This window comes from Haplochromis burtoni, unplaced genomic scaffold (genome assembly GCF_018398535.1).
Source record: "Haplochromis burtoni strain Fernald_Lab_line unplaced genomic scaffold, NCSU_Asbu1 Contig_87, whole genome shotgun sequence".
Taxonomy (NCBI): domain Eukaryota; kingdom Metazoa; phylum Chordata; class Actinopteri; order Cichliformes; family Cichlidae; genus Haplochromis; species Haplochromis burtoni.
This window is the reverse complement of record NW_024582448.1, coordinates 2,154,881-2,170,142: the sequence shown is the minus strand read 5'-3', so window position 1 is coordinate 2,170,142 and position 15,262 is coordinate 2,154,881. Positions and strand designations below refer to the sequence as shown.

Genomic DNA, 15,262 nt, shown 5'->3' with positions numbered 1-15,262 from the left:
AAAAACGTGTTTAAAAAAAAAACAAAAAGAGCTGTTAGAAAAAGAAAAAAGGCCAACATCAGCCTGTCCCGTTTAAAAGAAATGCATTTATTGCATTTTTTTTTTTTTGCAATCACCCTGTACGTCTGTGCCAGCACATTTTTCATATTTTTCTATCATTTTCATTAAGCTGCTCTATGGTCTCTCATCCATCCTTCTCATCCAAAGCAAACCGCAAAAAGCACTCTCTCTCTCCTTCATCAGCAGCTTTATTCCTCAGTTGCTTTTTGCTTATTAAGCTAAGAGTTCCTAGCAGCCCTGTTTTCAGCCTTGGCTTCATGAGTTTGTTTTTAAGGAATCTTGGTTTTCTTCTTCTTTTATTTTTTCCAGGACTTCCATTTCTCTTAGTGTTGAATTTTTGTAAACAATGTATTTTGCATTATTAAGAGTTTTACTGGCAGCACAGTTGTGGCATCTCATATGGTGATTTTCTCATTAATACAATTATATTCTGATTATAGGAAATTATCACAAGATAGGATATAAAAAACTGTTTATTGTTCAAATAAATGACCCGTCTTTACATTCTCTCTTAATATGTGTACTAAGTGTCTTATTAGGCTTGGCAAGACATTAAAATCAACTAATCAAACATCAGTATTTACCAGCTATGTCACCAGTTACTCTCTCTCTTCAGGGTTTAATCCTAGCTCGACCTCTTCAGCAACCTCCTGTACCTCACTGGCTGGTGGAAGCAGCTCATTGGCTGCTTCTTCTGCTCTTTTATCCAGAGTCCCCTCTAGAGCCTCCTTCAGGGTGAGGCCTCCAGCTTCTGAGTCTCTTACCACACCTTCCTGTGCTGGCATGTTTGGATGATGCCTTTGCAGATGTTTGACCACCTGGAACTTCTGCTTGGCTCTGTAGGAGCAGTGGCGACAGCTGAAAGGTTGCTGCTTGGTGTGAGACAGGTAGTGATGTCTAAGACCCGCAGGCCACCTGAAAGCCTTTTGGCACAAACCGCACGTGTATGGCCGGTCGTCGCTGTGCTGGCGCTGGTGGGTCTTCAGTATGAAGCTAGTCTTGAAGGCTTTGCCGCACTTCTCGCAAACATAAGGGCGCACATCACAGTGCTGTGTGTCGCAGTGTGCGCGGAGGGCGTCTGCTCTGTTGGTGCGGTAGTCGCACTCATCACAGGCGTACGGCTTCTCTCCTGCAGATGACAAACATTACTTAAAAATGTAACCAAATCACTTTATAACTTAGACATATTGCAACATTAAATTAGAAACTTTCACTTTATGTCTTTCTGCAGGAGACATTTGGTTTGTTTTCACCCCTGACCACTAGAAGGAGCTATTTAACTGATTGTGTGTATATGAGAATTTCTAAAGCTTTCCAGTGGGCTGGACTGATTTTGGCACCCGGGCCTTATGATTGACACTCCTAAATTAGACTGTCCAGTATGCAGTTTGGATACATCAGATAAGCATGTGGACTGTCAGTTTGTGTTTTGTGTTCAGTTTATAACCATCATATCTGCCTGAGCTGTATGGTAAATAAATGTAACGTCTCATTTTCCAACAGCAGCTCTTCAGCTGCATTTTTAGGGGTGAAAACAGCCACCTCTGATACCTGTGTGCTTGGTCATGTGGTATTTCAGCTGAGTCGCCCATTTGCACTTGTAGCCACACTCTGGACAAAGGTACTTCTTCTCTTCTTGGTGAACTCTCATGTGAAGCTATAAAAACATTAAAAATAAAATAAAAGGGACCTGTTATTGCTTTCATTGTGCTCCATTTCATGGAAAGACTCAAAATGAGCCTCAATAAGTAACTACACAACCAGAGACACTGTAAACGCTTCTGCCATCGTTCTTTGTTTTTAACTTTTAACATGTTGGTCTCAGCGATTTTGTTGTCGTCTTACAGATACCCGTTTAGTTTTTAACTGCGTTTTGTTCCCATTTACTGCTCTTGGTCCTGTTCTGTGCTATAAAGCAAATTTAACTCATCTGGCTTCTGTGAGCCTAAGATCAGAAATCAGGCTCAATAGTTACATGAAACGTTTATCATTTCACTAACTCAAACTATACTAACCCGGATTTATGATTCTAGCTACAAATGATGCCATCTTCCAGGGAACTGACTGGTCAGTAAACCTGCTGATTTCCAATCTCAAACATAACCAGCTCCAGATCACATTATTTCTGCAGCATAAGATGCCACGTTGATGCACGCTGGCATGAAATGAACATCTTCATAATACGGAAAAGCCAAGTTTAACTGTGAAGACACCTGGAGCCTAAATCCTGCTTGAAAGTACACACCACTATTTATAAATTACATTTTTAATTCTTTTGTTTTTATTGAGCTTCAAAACCTGTTTTTTTTTTATTCCTTCTTGTGTTTTTAGTTTCCTCGCCATTTCTCTGTCTCAACTTTAAGCTACTTTTGTGCTCCACTGCCTCTGTTTAACGTGCCGTGTAATGTCTCTGTATTTGATATTTTAGTTAGTCCTGTTTTGTTTTTCTCTGATGTCTTACTGTGGTTTCTGTCCTCACCTAGCCTATCATTACTGGCTATTACTTCAATCCAATCCATCCCCAGCCTACATTCAGCTCCTTCCTCCCCTCCGTTTTTGCCCACTTGTGGGTTTGTTCACCCTCCTGTTTTCCAAGCTTGTGTCTTAGTCCAAGTTAACCCTTTAAGTTGTATCAACAAACTCTCCAGCCAGCTTTGCTTGTTTGACTTGTTTTTTAGTAATAAAGTTGCTTTGCATATTTAGCATCCTGCATCTGGGTCCTCTCTCAGACACAGCTGCTGGAACAAATGAGACTGCATTATCTAAAAGCAACGTGTCGATAGAAGTTTTTTCAGTGGATGTGGATACAGACGAACAGAACCAACTGTCTGGGATCTATGGAAGCTTGTTTGGTACCTTCAGCCTCGATGGATCGGTGCAGGTGTAGCTGCACTCCTCACAGCTGTAAGGCTTCTCCCCAGTGTGGATGCGAATGTGCCACGTGATCTTCTGCTTGTTCCGGGTCGAGTACTGGCAGTCGGTGCATTTGTACAAGCGCTTGGTTCCGTGCGAGCGGAGGTGCTGCTCCAGGACCAGCTGATGTTGACAAGCAAACTGGCAGGTGCTGCACCTCAGTGCCTTGTCCTCCGCAGGTCCCTCCTCATGTTCGCTCAAGAGGTGCTGAGCCAGCAGCTGCCTCGTTTTGGTAGCAAAGGGACACACGTGACACTGATGCGCCAGGTGAGCTCTCTGATGAAGCTCGAGGCTTTCCTTAGTTTCAAATGACTCCTGGCAGGTGTTGCATTTCACCTGGGGGTGCTTGCTCTGCTGGTGGGCCCTTAGTGTGATGTCGCTGCTGCAGGTGTAGTCACACTGCTTGCATGAGAAACGCACCTGGAGCTGGTGCACACGCTTGCAGTGGTTTCTCAAAGCGACCTCTGAGCTAAACTGAGCGTCACAGTGGGTGCAAACGTGCTGCAGCTCCCCCGTGTGGCATCTGCGGTTGTGGCGTCTCACGTCGTCGAGCGTGTAGCCGCTGAAGTCGCACAACGAGCAGAAGTGCGTGGGCAGTTTGTCGTGAATGCGTCTCTTGTGTTGGCGCAATTTGGTCACCGCCCCAAAGGTTTTGTCACACACGTCACAGCGGTGACGGCCGACACCTGTATGGAGAGACTCGTGCTCTTCCAAGCGGTAGCGCCGCGTGGTGCTGAAGGGGCAGAAGCGGCAGCGGTGAGGTCGTGCACCTTTGTGTTTGAGTGCAATGTGCTGCGTCATGCAGCGCTGCTGTTTGCAGCTGAAAGTGCAGTGCTGGCAGTGCAAACGTTTGGGTTTGGCAGCACCGAACTTTTCCTTGCCATGACTACATAAACTGTGTCGGGTCAAAGAAACTTTAGATTTGGCTACAAATGAACAGAGAGCGCACTGTACTTCACCAGGCCTCATGCAGCCTTTTCTTTCATGGCTGTCTAAAGCTCTCTTCTGACTGCACTTAAATGCACAGCTTGGACAGCCAAAAATTTGACGTTTCTTAGAAACTTTTACAAGATCTTCGTCGAGTTTCTCCACCAGAGCTTCTCTTTCTTTGATTGAGTCATTCCCACCTTCATCACCTGCTTCTGAATTGGTCTCATTCTCCCTTTTCCTGAATCTTCTTCTGCAGGTCGAGAGGTGCCGTTTAATTGTTATGAGCCTGACGGATGAGAAGCTGCACAGCTTGCATCTGAATTTCCCACCCTTTTTACTATAAAGGGACTTTTGCTGTTTGTTACTGGAGATCAGTTTCTTCTGACTTTCGGTTTGCTGGTTTTCGGATGCACTGGATGTAGCAGCATCATCATTAACAAAGGTCTTAGAATGAGATGAACACTCAGGATCAGTGGAAATTTTATTTTGCTCTGTCTGATCTGAATTGGATCCCTCCTGATCTACAGTACAGCTCTCCTTTGGAGCAACACTTGTTTCTGAAATGCCTACAAATGTCCTCGTTTTCCGTGGCATGGCTGGGCACTTCTTTTTAAGGTGGCCATCGAGGCCCCGCCTCTGCTTGAACTGCGCACCGCAGCCCTGACACTTGTGGCCCTTCATCCTGCCCTGGCACAGAGCTTGGCAGTGGTGCTTCAAAGCACTCTCTCTGCAGGTGACATAAGAGCATTTCTCACAGCGGTAAACACCTTCAGCTGGCACCACGAGCATCTGCACCCGTCCCTCTAACACCATGGCTTCTGCTTGGTCCTTGTCATACTTTTTCATAGCATTCAGACGCACCTCAGATTGTAATGGCTGACTGTGCTCAGGTGGAAAAGTAGGACTGATTGTTTCACAGTTTCTGTCAGGTGTCTGACAATCTCCGGGCTCAACCAGTTCAGCTGTGTTATTTAGAGGCTCGTAGCTATCATGTATATCTTCATCATGTTCCTCTGATGAGAGGTCTGCTTTTACTTGTGACGCCTCGGGCCTGTTAGAATCTAAAGTAGGAGCCCTTTCAGAGTTTTCAGAGGGGGTTTGAAAGTCAGAGGTGGAGAGTGCAGTTAGAACGAGGGTACAGTATTCCTCAGGACTGCCGATGGGCGAAGGACTTTCTGTAATGCTCTCCTGAGAAACATCAAAAACTTCCTCAGGTTGTGAAGCAGGAGACGTTTCTCTGCTGCCATCGTGGTAAGGCAGGACTTGGTCTCTTTGACCTTCAGGAGCACCAGAAGGTGGAGGTCCTTCAGGCAGCTTGTGAGTAACTGAAGGCTTGTTGTAAAAATCCTGCATGAATTCAGCCGAGCTCCTCTCCTTCTCCTTTGCAGCGTAGTTGTCCAGCCACGCTTTGTCCCCGGGCACGTACCCATGTGTTTTCCTCTTGTGAAGGAAAAGGCTGATACTGCTAAAGGAGGAGTAGAAGCAAAGGGCGCAACGAAACTCTTTCAGCTTGGTGTGTTTGCAGTTCTCGTGATTCTGAAGCGCCTGACGGTAGCAGGTGGTGTACATGCAGTATTTGCACTTGAACACGGCGGACTGTCTGTCCTTTCCGGAGTGTTTGGCCAACATATGGTTTCGAAGCTCATATTTGCGCTTGCAGGCGTAAGCGCAGATCTCACACATGAGTGATTTGGCTTGGTGCCGTAATTTGTGGCTGTTTAGCTGGTCCATGCGGTGACAGCGATATGGACACTGATCACAGGGATACCTAGGAGAGGAAACAGGAAGTATTGAATCTAGAACCAACAATGCTTCTTCCACCTCCACTGTTCCCCACCTTAAAGACCCACAGCTGTGCATTCTGGTGTTGCGCTCTTAAGAAACTCAGCTTACACAACAGATCCAAAATTAAAATATAACAAAGATGTGTAAGAAACCTCTTGAGTGCGTACCTGAGGTCCCCTGCATGTTTCCTCATGTGGACGTTAAGGTAGTGCTTCCATTTGGTGACGTATCCACATTCGGCACACATGAAGTTCTTATCATCTGAGTGAGTGAGCATGTGTTTGGACAGGTAGGACTCATCTCGGCACTTGAACTCACACAGGCTGCACTTGTGGGGCCTCTCACCTTAAAGAGGAAAAACAAGTTTAAGAGTTATTGTGTCAAAAGGGAGAAATGCCCAGACTTCACGTGACCAAACCCATCCTCACCACTGTGCATGAGCATGTGCCGCTTCAAACCCCGTTTGTGCGAGGTCACGTAGCTGCACTGAGAGCAGCGGTGGATCTTCTCGTTGGCGTGCAGATGCCCGAGGTGCTGCTCAAACTCCACGGGGTTGAACGTGACAAAGGAGCAGAAGTCGCAGCTGAGCTTTTCAGGCCCTGCATGACCGAGCCGCTGGTGCTGGAGGAAGACTGTTTTATTGGAGCAAGAAAAATCGCACTCTGAGCAGTGATAGGCGAGGTGCGTCCGATAATGATCATCCATGTCTGTCTCACTTTTAAAGAGGGCGCCGCAGGCGTGATGACGGCATTCCACTGCTTTGACTCCGTGAGCCTCGGCAGAGTGTCTAATGAGGTCTTTGTGATGAGAACTCTGGAAAGAACAACCCTCCTGAAAGCAGGCCAAGGGTTGGCTGTCAGACGGGATGTTATGTGACTTCATGTGAGCCTTCAATGCGCTGCTCAGGCGAAAGCTTCCCCCACAGGTCGGACAAATGTAGCTGTAACAGTTTTCGCCATCTCCGGCGTGCACACTGATTAGATGGCGCCGGATTGAGCTCCTCTCCACGGCGGAATACTCGCACAAGTGGCACCGGTGGATCTTTTCGCCGGCCTCTCTGAGCCTGTGAACACGCAGCTTGCTCTTGCTGGTGAAGTAACGCTTGCAGGTGGGACACTGGAGGCTTGGGTCGGGGAAATGCAAACGAAGGTGCTCCTGGAGGTGAGAGCGCATCTTGAAGCAGCGACGACACTTGGGGCAGGTGTGGGTGCGATAGATGTGCTCTGATCCCTCTGCAAGGTACTCTGTTAAATAGAAACAAATTGAAAATGTTAGTTTTCAAGAATAATGGGTTTATATTTTGCATTGTTTACTGTTTTTTCCTTCTCTATCATTTTGATTAAAGAACAGATCTTTTATGTCATGTTAAACAGTAATGAGAGATGGGTTTTTTTTGTAATAAACCACTTGTGATGGGCACCAATCACTCACAACATCTGTCTAATAATGTGTAGGTCTCTTTTGTGGCATCAAAAGAGCTCCTAGCTTTCAGGGCATTGATGTGGGACTCCAGCGGGTGTCTGTACTGCGACTTTGCCAACAACTTTGAGATTACAAAATAAGGCCTCTCTGGATCCGAATTGTTCCAGCACATATCAGTAGGATCATTGAGAACAGGATTTAGGACTCTGGAGTTCAGGAAAGCCATGAGCTCTGCAGTTTTTTGTGGTAAGACAAGGGTCACTGCCCTGCTTGGGGGGGGGTTGCCACCAACAAGATTTTGTCTACTATGAAACTAACTTCTGGTTTGCATTGAGGAGACCACGTCTACTTTTAAGAGCAGGCTTTGGACATTCCTTTCTGATTAACCTTTAAATTAAGGCCATACAGGGTGGACCTGAACCTTTCCTCAACTTTGCAACTAAATGTTTCAATCACATCTTCACTCCTGTGTTTGTGTACTACTATTGCATGTCATTAATGTTTGCCTACTCTACCATAGTTTCGTTTGTTGTCCATCTACTGTACTGTTTCTTCTCATTCTCCTCTTTCCCTTTGCAGTCTGCTGGAGGACTTTTCCTGTTACAGATTTTTTCCCCCCACTTTTGCCAAATATTGTCTCGTGAGGCATCATTGGCTTTGTCTAGGAAGAATTACAAATCTTTGAGGAAGTGCCATCACGTGACTTGGACTGTGGAGGGTGGAGCATTTCCTTCCTACTTGAATAAGCTTATAACATCCTAGCTTGACCAGTCAACCAGTTATGTGGAGAGAGAGGAACATCAGCACAATTAGGGTATAAACAGTGGTAACAGCACTTTAGGAGGTCATAGAGCAGGAAAGGATATTGAGTCAAATGAAAACTGCAACTGAACAGCATCATTTTTATTATAGAGGCACAGGCCAGTATCAGGCAGAACCTGTCGTACAAGGACAGCAGGATGAAGGTCAACCTGGGTATACACTAATCTCAGAATAGATGATGATGTGGTTTCCTGGAGGGAAGAAATTCATAATGGTGGAACCAACAGTGTCAGGGGAGGGGTGTGAAGAAGCAGGCGAGATAACAAAGAACCAGCGACTTGATCTTAGAGACTCAGAGCTTTTGATTGTCATTTTGCAGTTTCTTGCACTGCGAAATTGGGTAGCTGGACCACAAAGGTGCAAAAGTAAAGAAGAGAAAACAATATACAACCCAAAAAAGGTGTTACTTGATGACTTCTACATCTGGCTAAAGCTCCATCTAGTGAAAATGTCTGCAAAGTGTAGGATCATTGACACGTGTATAAAGTGCCAATTGGTACTATACAAATCAAATGTATCAGAATTAGGAGAATCATGTCAAAGTGACTTCCATGTGAGCGCCCAGGAGCCACGGTGTTCAAGCAGACTGTCAGATTTAATGTTGTAGCTGATTACAGTGGTCACCATAATAATCCACTAAGCAGATAATAGGTGTTCTTACCTTTGGATGGCACTGATGTAGCATCTCCTGCTAAAGTCGTGTCTTTCATGCCACCTGGCCTCTCAGGTTGTTCCTCTGGCCCACAAGCTCGATTTTTTCTTTGTGACACGCTGACCTCAGACAAGCAGCTTTCCTTATAGCCCATCGGTGTTGGCTCCTGCTCATTCCCTAAGAGAAAATAATCATAATTTCCATCTTACAGCTAAGGTTTGAAGGTATGAGAGTTCCACCTCCCTGCAGGGCCCACTTACCTTGAGCATTATTTGGTAGATATTTGTGTTCCAAGAGGTGGCCATTCAGGGTTTTAGCATTTTGAGAGACAAACTGGCAGTGAAAGCAGCCAAAGGGCATGTGTCCTTTCCGATGGCTTTCCATCTCAGCTTGTGTAAGGAATGACTTTTTACAAGCCCGGTAGGTGCAGGGGACAAGAGTGAGGCCATGTGTAGACATTATGTGGGCTTGATACTCGTCACGGTTCGAGACACTGAAGTAGCAGCCTTTCTCAGAGCAGGAGAACGGGCCTGTCAGGTCTGGGTCACTGTGGCTGGTTTTAAAGTGATGTTTAAGAGCAGCTGGTTTGGAAAAGACCTCAGCACACCGAGAACACTTGAATCTGTCCAGCTGCACTTTACTGGATGAAGCGATTTGTCTTTGTGAACAGGGGTGAGAGGCAAACATGCCGCTGTCTGAAAAGCTCTGTCCACATTTTTCACAATGAAAATCCATCATCTCCATCGTGTCTAAAAAAATAAAAAGAGTAAAGCCTTAAAACTTCACAACAATTTAATATCATGTTAGGGTACACATGCACAAGTTAAACATCAGACTCTATAACATTCCTGTCCTTTTCAGTCCTTTCTGACTGTATGCATCAGCTCATTGAGTGACTTATGTATATGTATATATTGTACTATTCTTAGTTAGTGTATTGTCTGTCTTGTCTTAATGTTGGTTTATAATGGAGCACTGTAACAAAAAATAATTTCCCCCAGGGATCAATAAAGTATTCTGATTCTGATTATGATTAGTTTCACATCTGTGTTTAACGACCAATCACTCCATGTGTGTATAAATAACCCTGTTCGTTCTTGGTGTTGGGCTGTCTGTTCCTTGTCCTTCTCGCACTCTTGTGAATTCCTGTTTTGCTTTTAGTTTTGATATTATTCAGAACTTTTTTTTTTTGTTTAAATCAAACATTATTAAGGGTTTGCTTTTTCTTTTGTTCCATTTGTCATCTCACTCCTGAACTATGATATGGGATATTAATTCCCAGCATGTGAAAACACAGTAGAACCTGCATCCTCCTCTGTCACACCAACCCTCTGCATGTCCTCCTTCACTACATCCATGAGTCTTGTCTGTGGTCTTCCTCTTTTCCTCCCGCCCAACAGCTCAGTATTAGACTTTGATATATATTTTGTGCATGTAGATAAAAAAAAGTCTGGAATAAAGTGGTATCTTAATGGTGCTGATATGATCATAGATGCTGGAAATGCACTGATAACACCCGAACTTTTCAAGCTGAAAACCCACAGACTTCCAAATGTCCCCACTGTAGCATATAACTTACCCTTTAATCAGGGATAATATATAGAAAAAATTAATGACATACAGATATTGATATTAATATAACTTTGATAGTACATAGTGGTCTTTCATACTGATGAAGTTACTGCACTAGTGCTAACTGTAATAAGACACATCACAGGTACACGGTTACATGCACAAAATTGCAGGTGCTTACAGTAGAAAACGAACTTCAGAGTCAGACCTACTGCCCGGGTTTCCACGGTCCTTTGGATCCAAAAAACAAAACATCAACAGCTGTGTTTAACCGCAAGGCTGCACCGTCTGCCTCATTGAATCCACTTTTACTGACTGCCTGTTATAGAAATCCTTAGCTGTCAGTGAGTTACAGCAGCTGAAGTTTTTCTCTCTCTTATTAATAATATAAAGTGATTGAAACACGCCAATAATAACATCGCGTTTAATGCTAGCTGAGCTAACCCTCATTAGCTTCTTGAGACGCTCATCGCAAAGTCTTTGCGTCCCTGTTAGCTTTTCATCGCTGTTGCGGTTCAAGCCGTTTAAACTAAAATTCACAGAGTGCATTAACCACCGTTGCGTAGTTATTCTCTTAACAGGTTAGCAAAATTAGGTGAGCATAAAAATAGATTACTAAGGAGGGGGGACCATTATTTGTGAGCGCCAGTGGAAAGTCGGAACGGTATCCATCAAACACAGGAAGTGTAGTAAAGGTCGCCGTGCAGAAGCATCGTTGCACGCTTGGGGATTTTATGTGGCTGAATGAAGGTTTAAACACGAGAATGAATGAAGTCACCAGTGGCAGCTGTGAGAGATTAAGTCAGAGGGAAAAAACAACGCAACTGTCGTAATTTAGCCAGTCGGGTAGCCTTAACTGTCGCTAAATGTATTTCCAGCCTACAAGCAGCTGTCAGGATACGAAGAAAGACCGATAACCTTTATTTACTGCACTACGCAGGTCTTCAGATGAGCTCCTTTTGCGGGGGTATCTAGAGTCTCACTGCAGCCGTCACCATGCCCCTGACGGATTTTCTGGACGGCTTGAAGGACAACCCGTACTTCGGAGCCGGCTTCGGACTGGTCGGGGTCGGGACAGCTCTGGCGCTTGCCAGGAAAGGGGCTCAGGTGGGGATGATCTTCTTCCGCAGGCACTACATGATCACTCTGGAGGTGCCCAGCAGGGACAAGAGCTACAACTGGCTGCTGAGCTGGATCACCAAGCACGCCAAACACACGCAGCACCTGAGCGTGGAGACCTCCTACCTGGCGCACGAGAGCGGACGGGTTCACACGCAGTTTGACTTTCACCCGAGCCCTGGCAACCACATCATCTGGTATAGCACATACCACTACACCTATAAGACCTGTATTCTAAACTGATTGGCCACTTTCTCTGTGACACTGACTTCCGTTGTGGTCTGCAGGTATGGGAGGAAGTGGATCAGGGTGGAGAGAACCAGGGAGAAGCAGATGGTGGATCTGCACACCGGAACCCCCTGGGAGTCTGTCACTTTCACAGCTTTAGGCAGAGACAGACAGATCTTCTTTAATATCTTACAAGAAGGTAAGTTTAACAACACATGAAGTCAGGTGTGCACATAGTTAGATTTTCACCTGTATTGCAGATGTATTTTCAGAATTATCACATTGAATTTTGAGGCTCATCTACATCCAGATGAACGGTATCAACATTTTGGGATTTCAGGCTCATCCCTCCAAATGTTTGCACCGAGTAGCTTCTCGAAGTCTGGATGTTTCCTCCCTTAATTGCTTAATTTCAGTGCACAGTGTCTGGTGTAGATGGGCTAAGTTGTGAAGTTTTGTCTAAAATACTTACAGACTTAACTGTACTTGACAAAATACTTGAGTGGGCTTTTAGTTGAGCTTTCATTCCTGTTTTGCAGCAAGAGAACTGGCGCTGAAGCAGGAGGAAGGCAGGACAGTGATGTACACGGCCATGGGTGCAGAGTGGCGGCCCTTCGGCTTTCCTCGGCGGCGCAGACCCCTCAGCTCTGTGGTGCTGGACGTGGGTGTTGCAGAAAGGATTGTAGATGACGTGAAGGACTTCATTGGAAATCCCAAATGGTACACAGATAGAGGTAAAATGTTACATGACATGAATTTTAATCATGATTATAATGTCTTGATCACCACAATTAAAGGAACACAACTGAGTTATCATGAAAATGTTACTCACAGGGTACTTTGCCCATTCTTGGTTGAAGTTGCTGATTTTCTGATCGCTTTATTGATGAACATCACTTCTGTTAAAGGTTATGCCCCTTGGATTTTTGCTGAAGGTCTGGTCCGACTCCTTACCAGAGTCTGTTCGAGAGTAGGGAAGGTCTCTAGAAAAACCTAATAAGAAAAATGTTACCGAACGTTTTAATTTGTCTACTTTGTAGAAGAATTTCTAGGGTTTTTTGCGATTAATCCTCTACTGATGGTGGTTGTTCACCTGTGCAGGTATTCCCTACAGAAGAGGCTACCTGCTGTACGGCCCCCCCGGATGTGGAAAGAGCAGTTTTATGTGAGTATATGCTTTATTCGGGTTTATTTTTCTTGCTGCGTACTCGTCGTGTAACCTCACCAATGCCTGTGTAACTTGCTGTTTTTTTCAGCACGGCGCTGGCTGGTGAGCTGGGCTACAGCATCTGTCTGATGAGTCTGAGTGACCGAACACTTTCAGACGACCGCCTGAATCACCTCCTGAGTGTGGCTCCGCAGCAGAGCATCATTCTCCTGGAGGATGTCGATGCAGCCTTTGTCAGCAGAGACCTGCTTCCCACTGAGAGTGAGCAGCAGAACCGATCAAACATATTTCTTTTTACATGTTTAAAACATCACAGATGTTCATCAGCTCCACTCTGTGGTTTTAAAACAGGCTGATATTCAGTACTAAAGCAACCTGTAAAGCTGTATTTGACCAGATTTGTTACATTCTGGTTTGAAGGTGAATTTTGAAGTCACTGAGCTGTGTTTTCTTCTGTTGCCTCTCAGACCCTCTGGCCTATCAGGGAATGGGACGACTGACCTTCAGCGGACTGCTGAACTCTCTTGATGGAGTGGCTTCATCGGAGGCCCGAATAGTTTTTATGACTACCAACTTCATAGACAGGTACTGTTCGAAACCAAGAGTGTTTAGTGACATTGTACCAACATGTAAACTGATATAGCTGCTTCTAATGTAAATGTAAAAAAAACAATTGAAGCAGTGAAGAGACTGAAACAGAATTAGAAGAAAATAAAAGACCCCAACAGCAGGTGGCGCTGCATACCAAGTGCTGGTGAAGTTGAGATATTACTGTGATACAGCAGCTTACCTCAATAAAATAAGTGCAGTACAGGGATTGACATAACCAGTGTCCTGGGAAAAAAGGAGTAGTGCAGTGTGACACAGTATCAGAGTACATAGGTCTGATATGCATGTGCACAGTAGACAGTGTATCCATAGTGACAATTTACATACATTAATAAACTATAACTGATCACATGATCAAATGTTAGATTGACTTTATCTTCAGATCTTAAATTAATCCGTGCACGCCTACCTGTTCATCCCTGCCTGTATGATCATCTTCATCACCTCATCTTCCTCACGTCTCTCTGCTTCCTTAATGAACATTACAATCTTTTTGTCATGGCTACAAAAACTTGTTCTTTCACTTGTGAAACATAAGAAGTGTTTTCAGTGCCATTAACTGCCAGCGTTGTGTATGATATCTGCACACAGGTTAGACGCAGCGCTCATCCGACCTGGCCGTGTTGATCTGAAGCAGTACATCGGGCATTGCACCCACTGGCAGCTCACCCAGATGTTCCGACGATTTTATCCCGACGAACCGGCCTCTGAGGCAGAACACTTTGCCAAGCACGCTTTAGCCACACACTCTGAAGTCAGTGCTGCTCAGGTGCAAGGACACTTTCTGCTGCACAAAATGGACCCTGCAGGATCGATAGACAATGTTGCTCAAATAAAAGGATGACAGGATTGGAAGGGATTTGGATGCTGAAGCCCAAATAAAGAGAAATGGAAAAATATTTTCAGTTTAAGTTTATTAATGAGACAGACGCATAAGAGAGTTGATTTTTGTGATTTATGCGACTGCTTAGATGTTGGAAATACAAACACACAAACCTCACCTACATTTACTCCAAGCTCTGTCTTATTGGAAAGATTCATTCTCAAAAATTTGCAAAAAACTTTGCTCTGACCTTGAAAGGTTGTCTTCCAAATGTAGTTATAGTCATAGCTGCACTGGCCATCGGCCCACCGGACATTTGCCCAATGGGCCGATGGTGATTTCTTTGTTTTTATGGGCCGATGATTAATTTTTTTTCAGTAACGGTATAAACAATGAAAGGTGGTGGATTGGCCAGATGCTGGCAGATGTGTAAAAATAACTCAGTTGTTTGGTGGTGGTCTGGGAGCTTCCACAGGCCACAGGTGGATGGAGGCAGAGGAGGAGAAGAGACCCGAGGCGGCCGCCGGTCCGAGTGTCAGGTGAACTGAACTTCAGGTAAGAAGTTATGACCTGCAGTCTATCTGGGTCAGATATAAACCAAGTTTAGGTGGAGTTTATTTTCGTTGTGCTGACTTTTTACAGTCAGTTACAATAACTCGTACTGCGTGCTAGCTAGCATGACGGAGTTTCTATACAGCTGGGTGGGTGCTATGATGTTACTGATAGTGAACTTTATTTTATTCATAAGGTTAATTAGTAAAAAACGGAATCCTCCCGTATTCAGAGAAAATATTACGCGTTTTGTAATTAGCTGAGAAGGAAACAGTTTGTCCCGTACTTCAGCTACAATGGAAAAAGACACAAAGCTGGAGTTATTCTGTCTTTACGCTGTCAGCTGCCTCTTCTCTTCATTCTCCCCTCCTCTCCTGTTTCTACTTCAATCATGAAACTGATCAATGATCAGCTGATCGGCTTTTCTCTCTTCTCTTGTTTATCGCCCACTTTGCGCCAGAAAGAGGAAACCAGCGGATGTCGCGCTAAACAACAGCAGCACGTTTAAGCTTGATCAGCTGTTGTTAGAATTTATTTAATATTAATTTCTAGTATCAGCTGATGTTTGCTGGAGCCACAGCTGTAAAGCTGCTGGTCATGATGTCGG

The 15,262-nt window shown here is 44.7% G+C and overlaps 2 protein-coding genes across 2 annotated transcripts; one reads left to right on the top strand and one right to left on the bottom strand.

Annotated features, from left to right (window-relative positions):
• Positions 1-92: 92 nt before the first annotated feature.
• znf142 (zinc finger protein 142) lies at positions 93-10,609 on the bottom strand. Its single transcript, XM_005925757.3, has 8 exons — positions 10,338-10,609; positions 8,845-9,333; positions 8,594-8,761; positions 6,117-6,932; positions 5,856-6,033; positions 2,917-5,671; positions 1,612-1,717; positions 93-1,189 (listed from the first exon to the last, which is right to left on the bottom strand). Exons 2-8 carry the CDS (start codon positions 9,326-9,328, stop codon positions 660-662), a joined length of 5,037 nt encoding a protein of 1,678 aa, XP_005925819.1. The 5' UTR covers positions 9,329-9,333; positions 10,338-10,609; the 3' UTR covers positions 93-659.
• Positions 10,610-10,832: 223 nt separating this feature from the next.
• Positions 10,833-14,179, top strand: LOC102304459 (mitochondrial chaperone BCS1). The gene is made up of 7 exons (XM_014334647.2): positions 10,833-11,472; positions 11,563-11,702; positions 12,043-12,237; positions 12,605-12,668; positions 12,760-12,932; positions 13,139-13,256; positions 13,872-14,179. Exons 1-7 carry the CDS (start codon positions 11,153-11,155, stop codon positions 14,122-14,124), a joined length of 1,263 nt encoding a protein of 420 aa, XP_014190133.1. The 5' UTR covers positions 10,833-11,152; the 3' UTR covers positions 14,125-14,179.
• The last annotated feature ends 1,083 nt before the right edge of the window (positions 14,180-15,262 follow it).

What these genes read in the sequence shown, in the direction of transcription:
- LOC102304459 (XM_014334647.2), top strand. Translation starts at nt 11,153, where the DNA reads ATGCCCCTGACGGATTTTCTGGACGGCTTGAAGGACAACCCGTACTTC. An exon ending in CCTGGCAACCACATCATCTG is followed by an intron (nt 11,473 to 11,562) that starts GTATAGCACATA and finishes TGTGGTCTGCAG; the next exon opens with GTATGGGAGGAAGTGGATCA. An exon ending in AGACCTGCTTCCCACTGAGA is followed by an intron (nt 12,933 to 13,138) that starts GTGAGCAGCAGA and finishes GTTGCCTCTCAG; the next exon opens with ACCCTCTGGCCTATCAGGGA.
- znf142 (XM_005925757.3), bottom strand. Translation starts at nt 9,328, where the DNA reads ATGGAGATGATGGATTTTCATTGTGAAAAATGTGGACAGAGCTTTTCA. An exon ending in AAACATGCAGGGGACCTCAG is followed by an intron (nt 5,672 to 5,855) that starts GTACGCACTCAA and finishes TTCCTCTCCTAG; the next exon opens with GTATCCCTGTGATCAGTGTC. An exon ending in CCGATCCATCGAGGCTGAAG is followed by an intron (nt 1,718 to 2,916) that starts GTACCAAACAAG and finishes ATGTTTTTATAG; the next exon opens with CTTCACATGAGAGTTCACCA.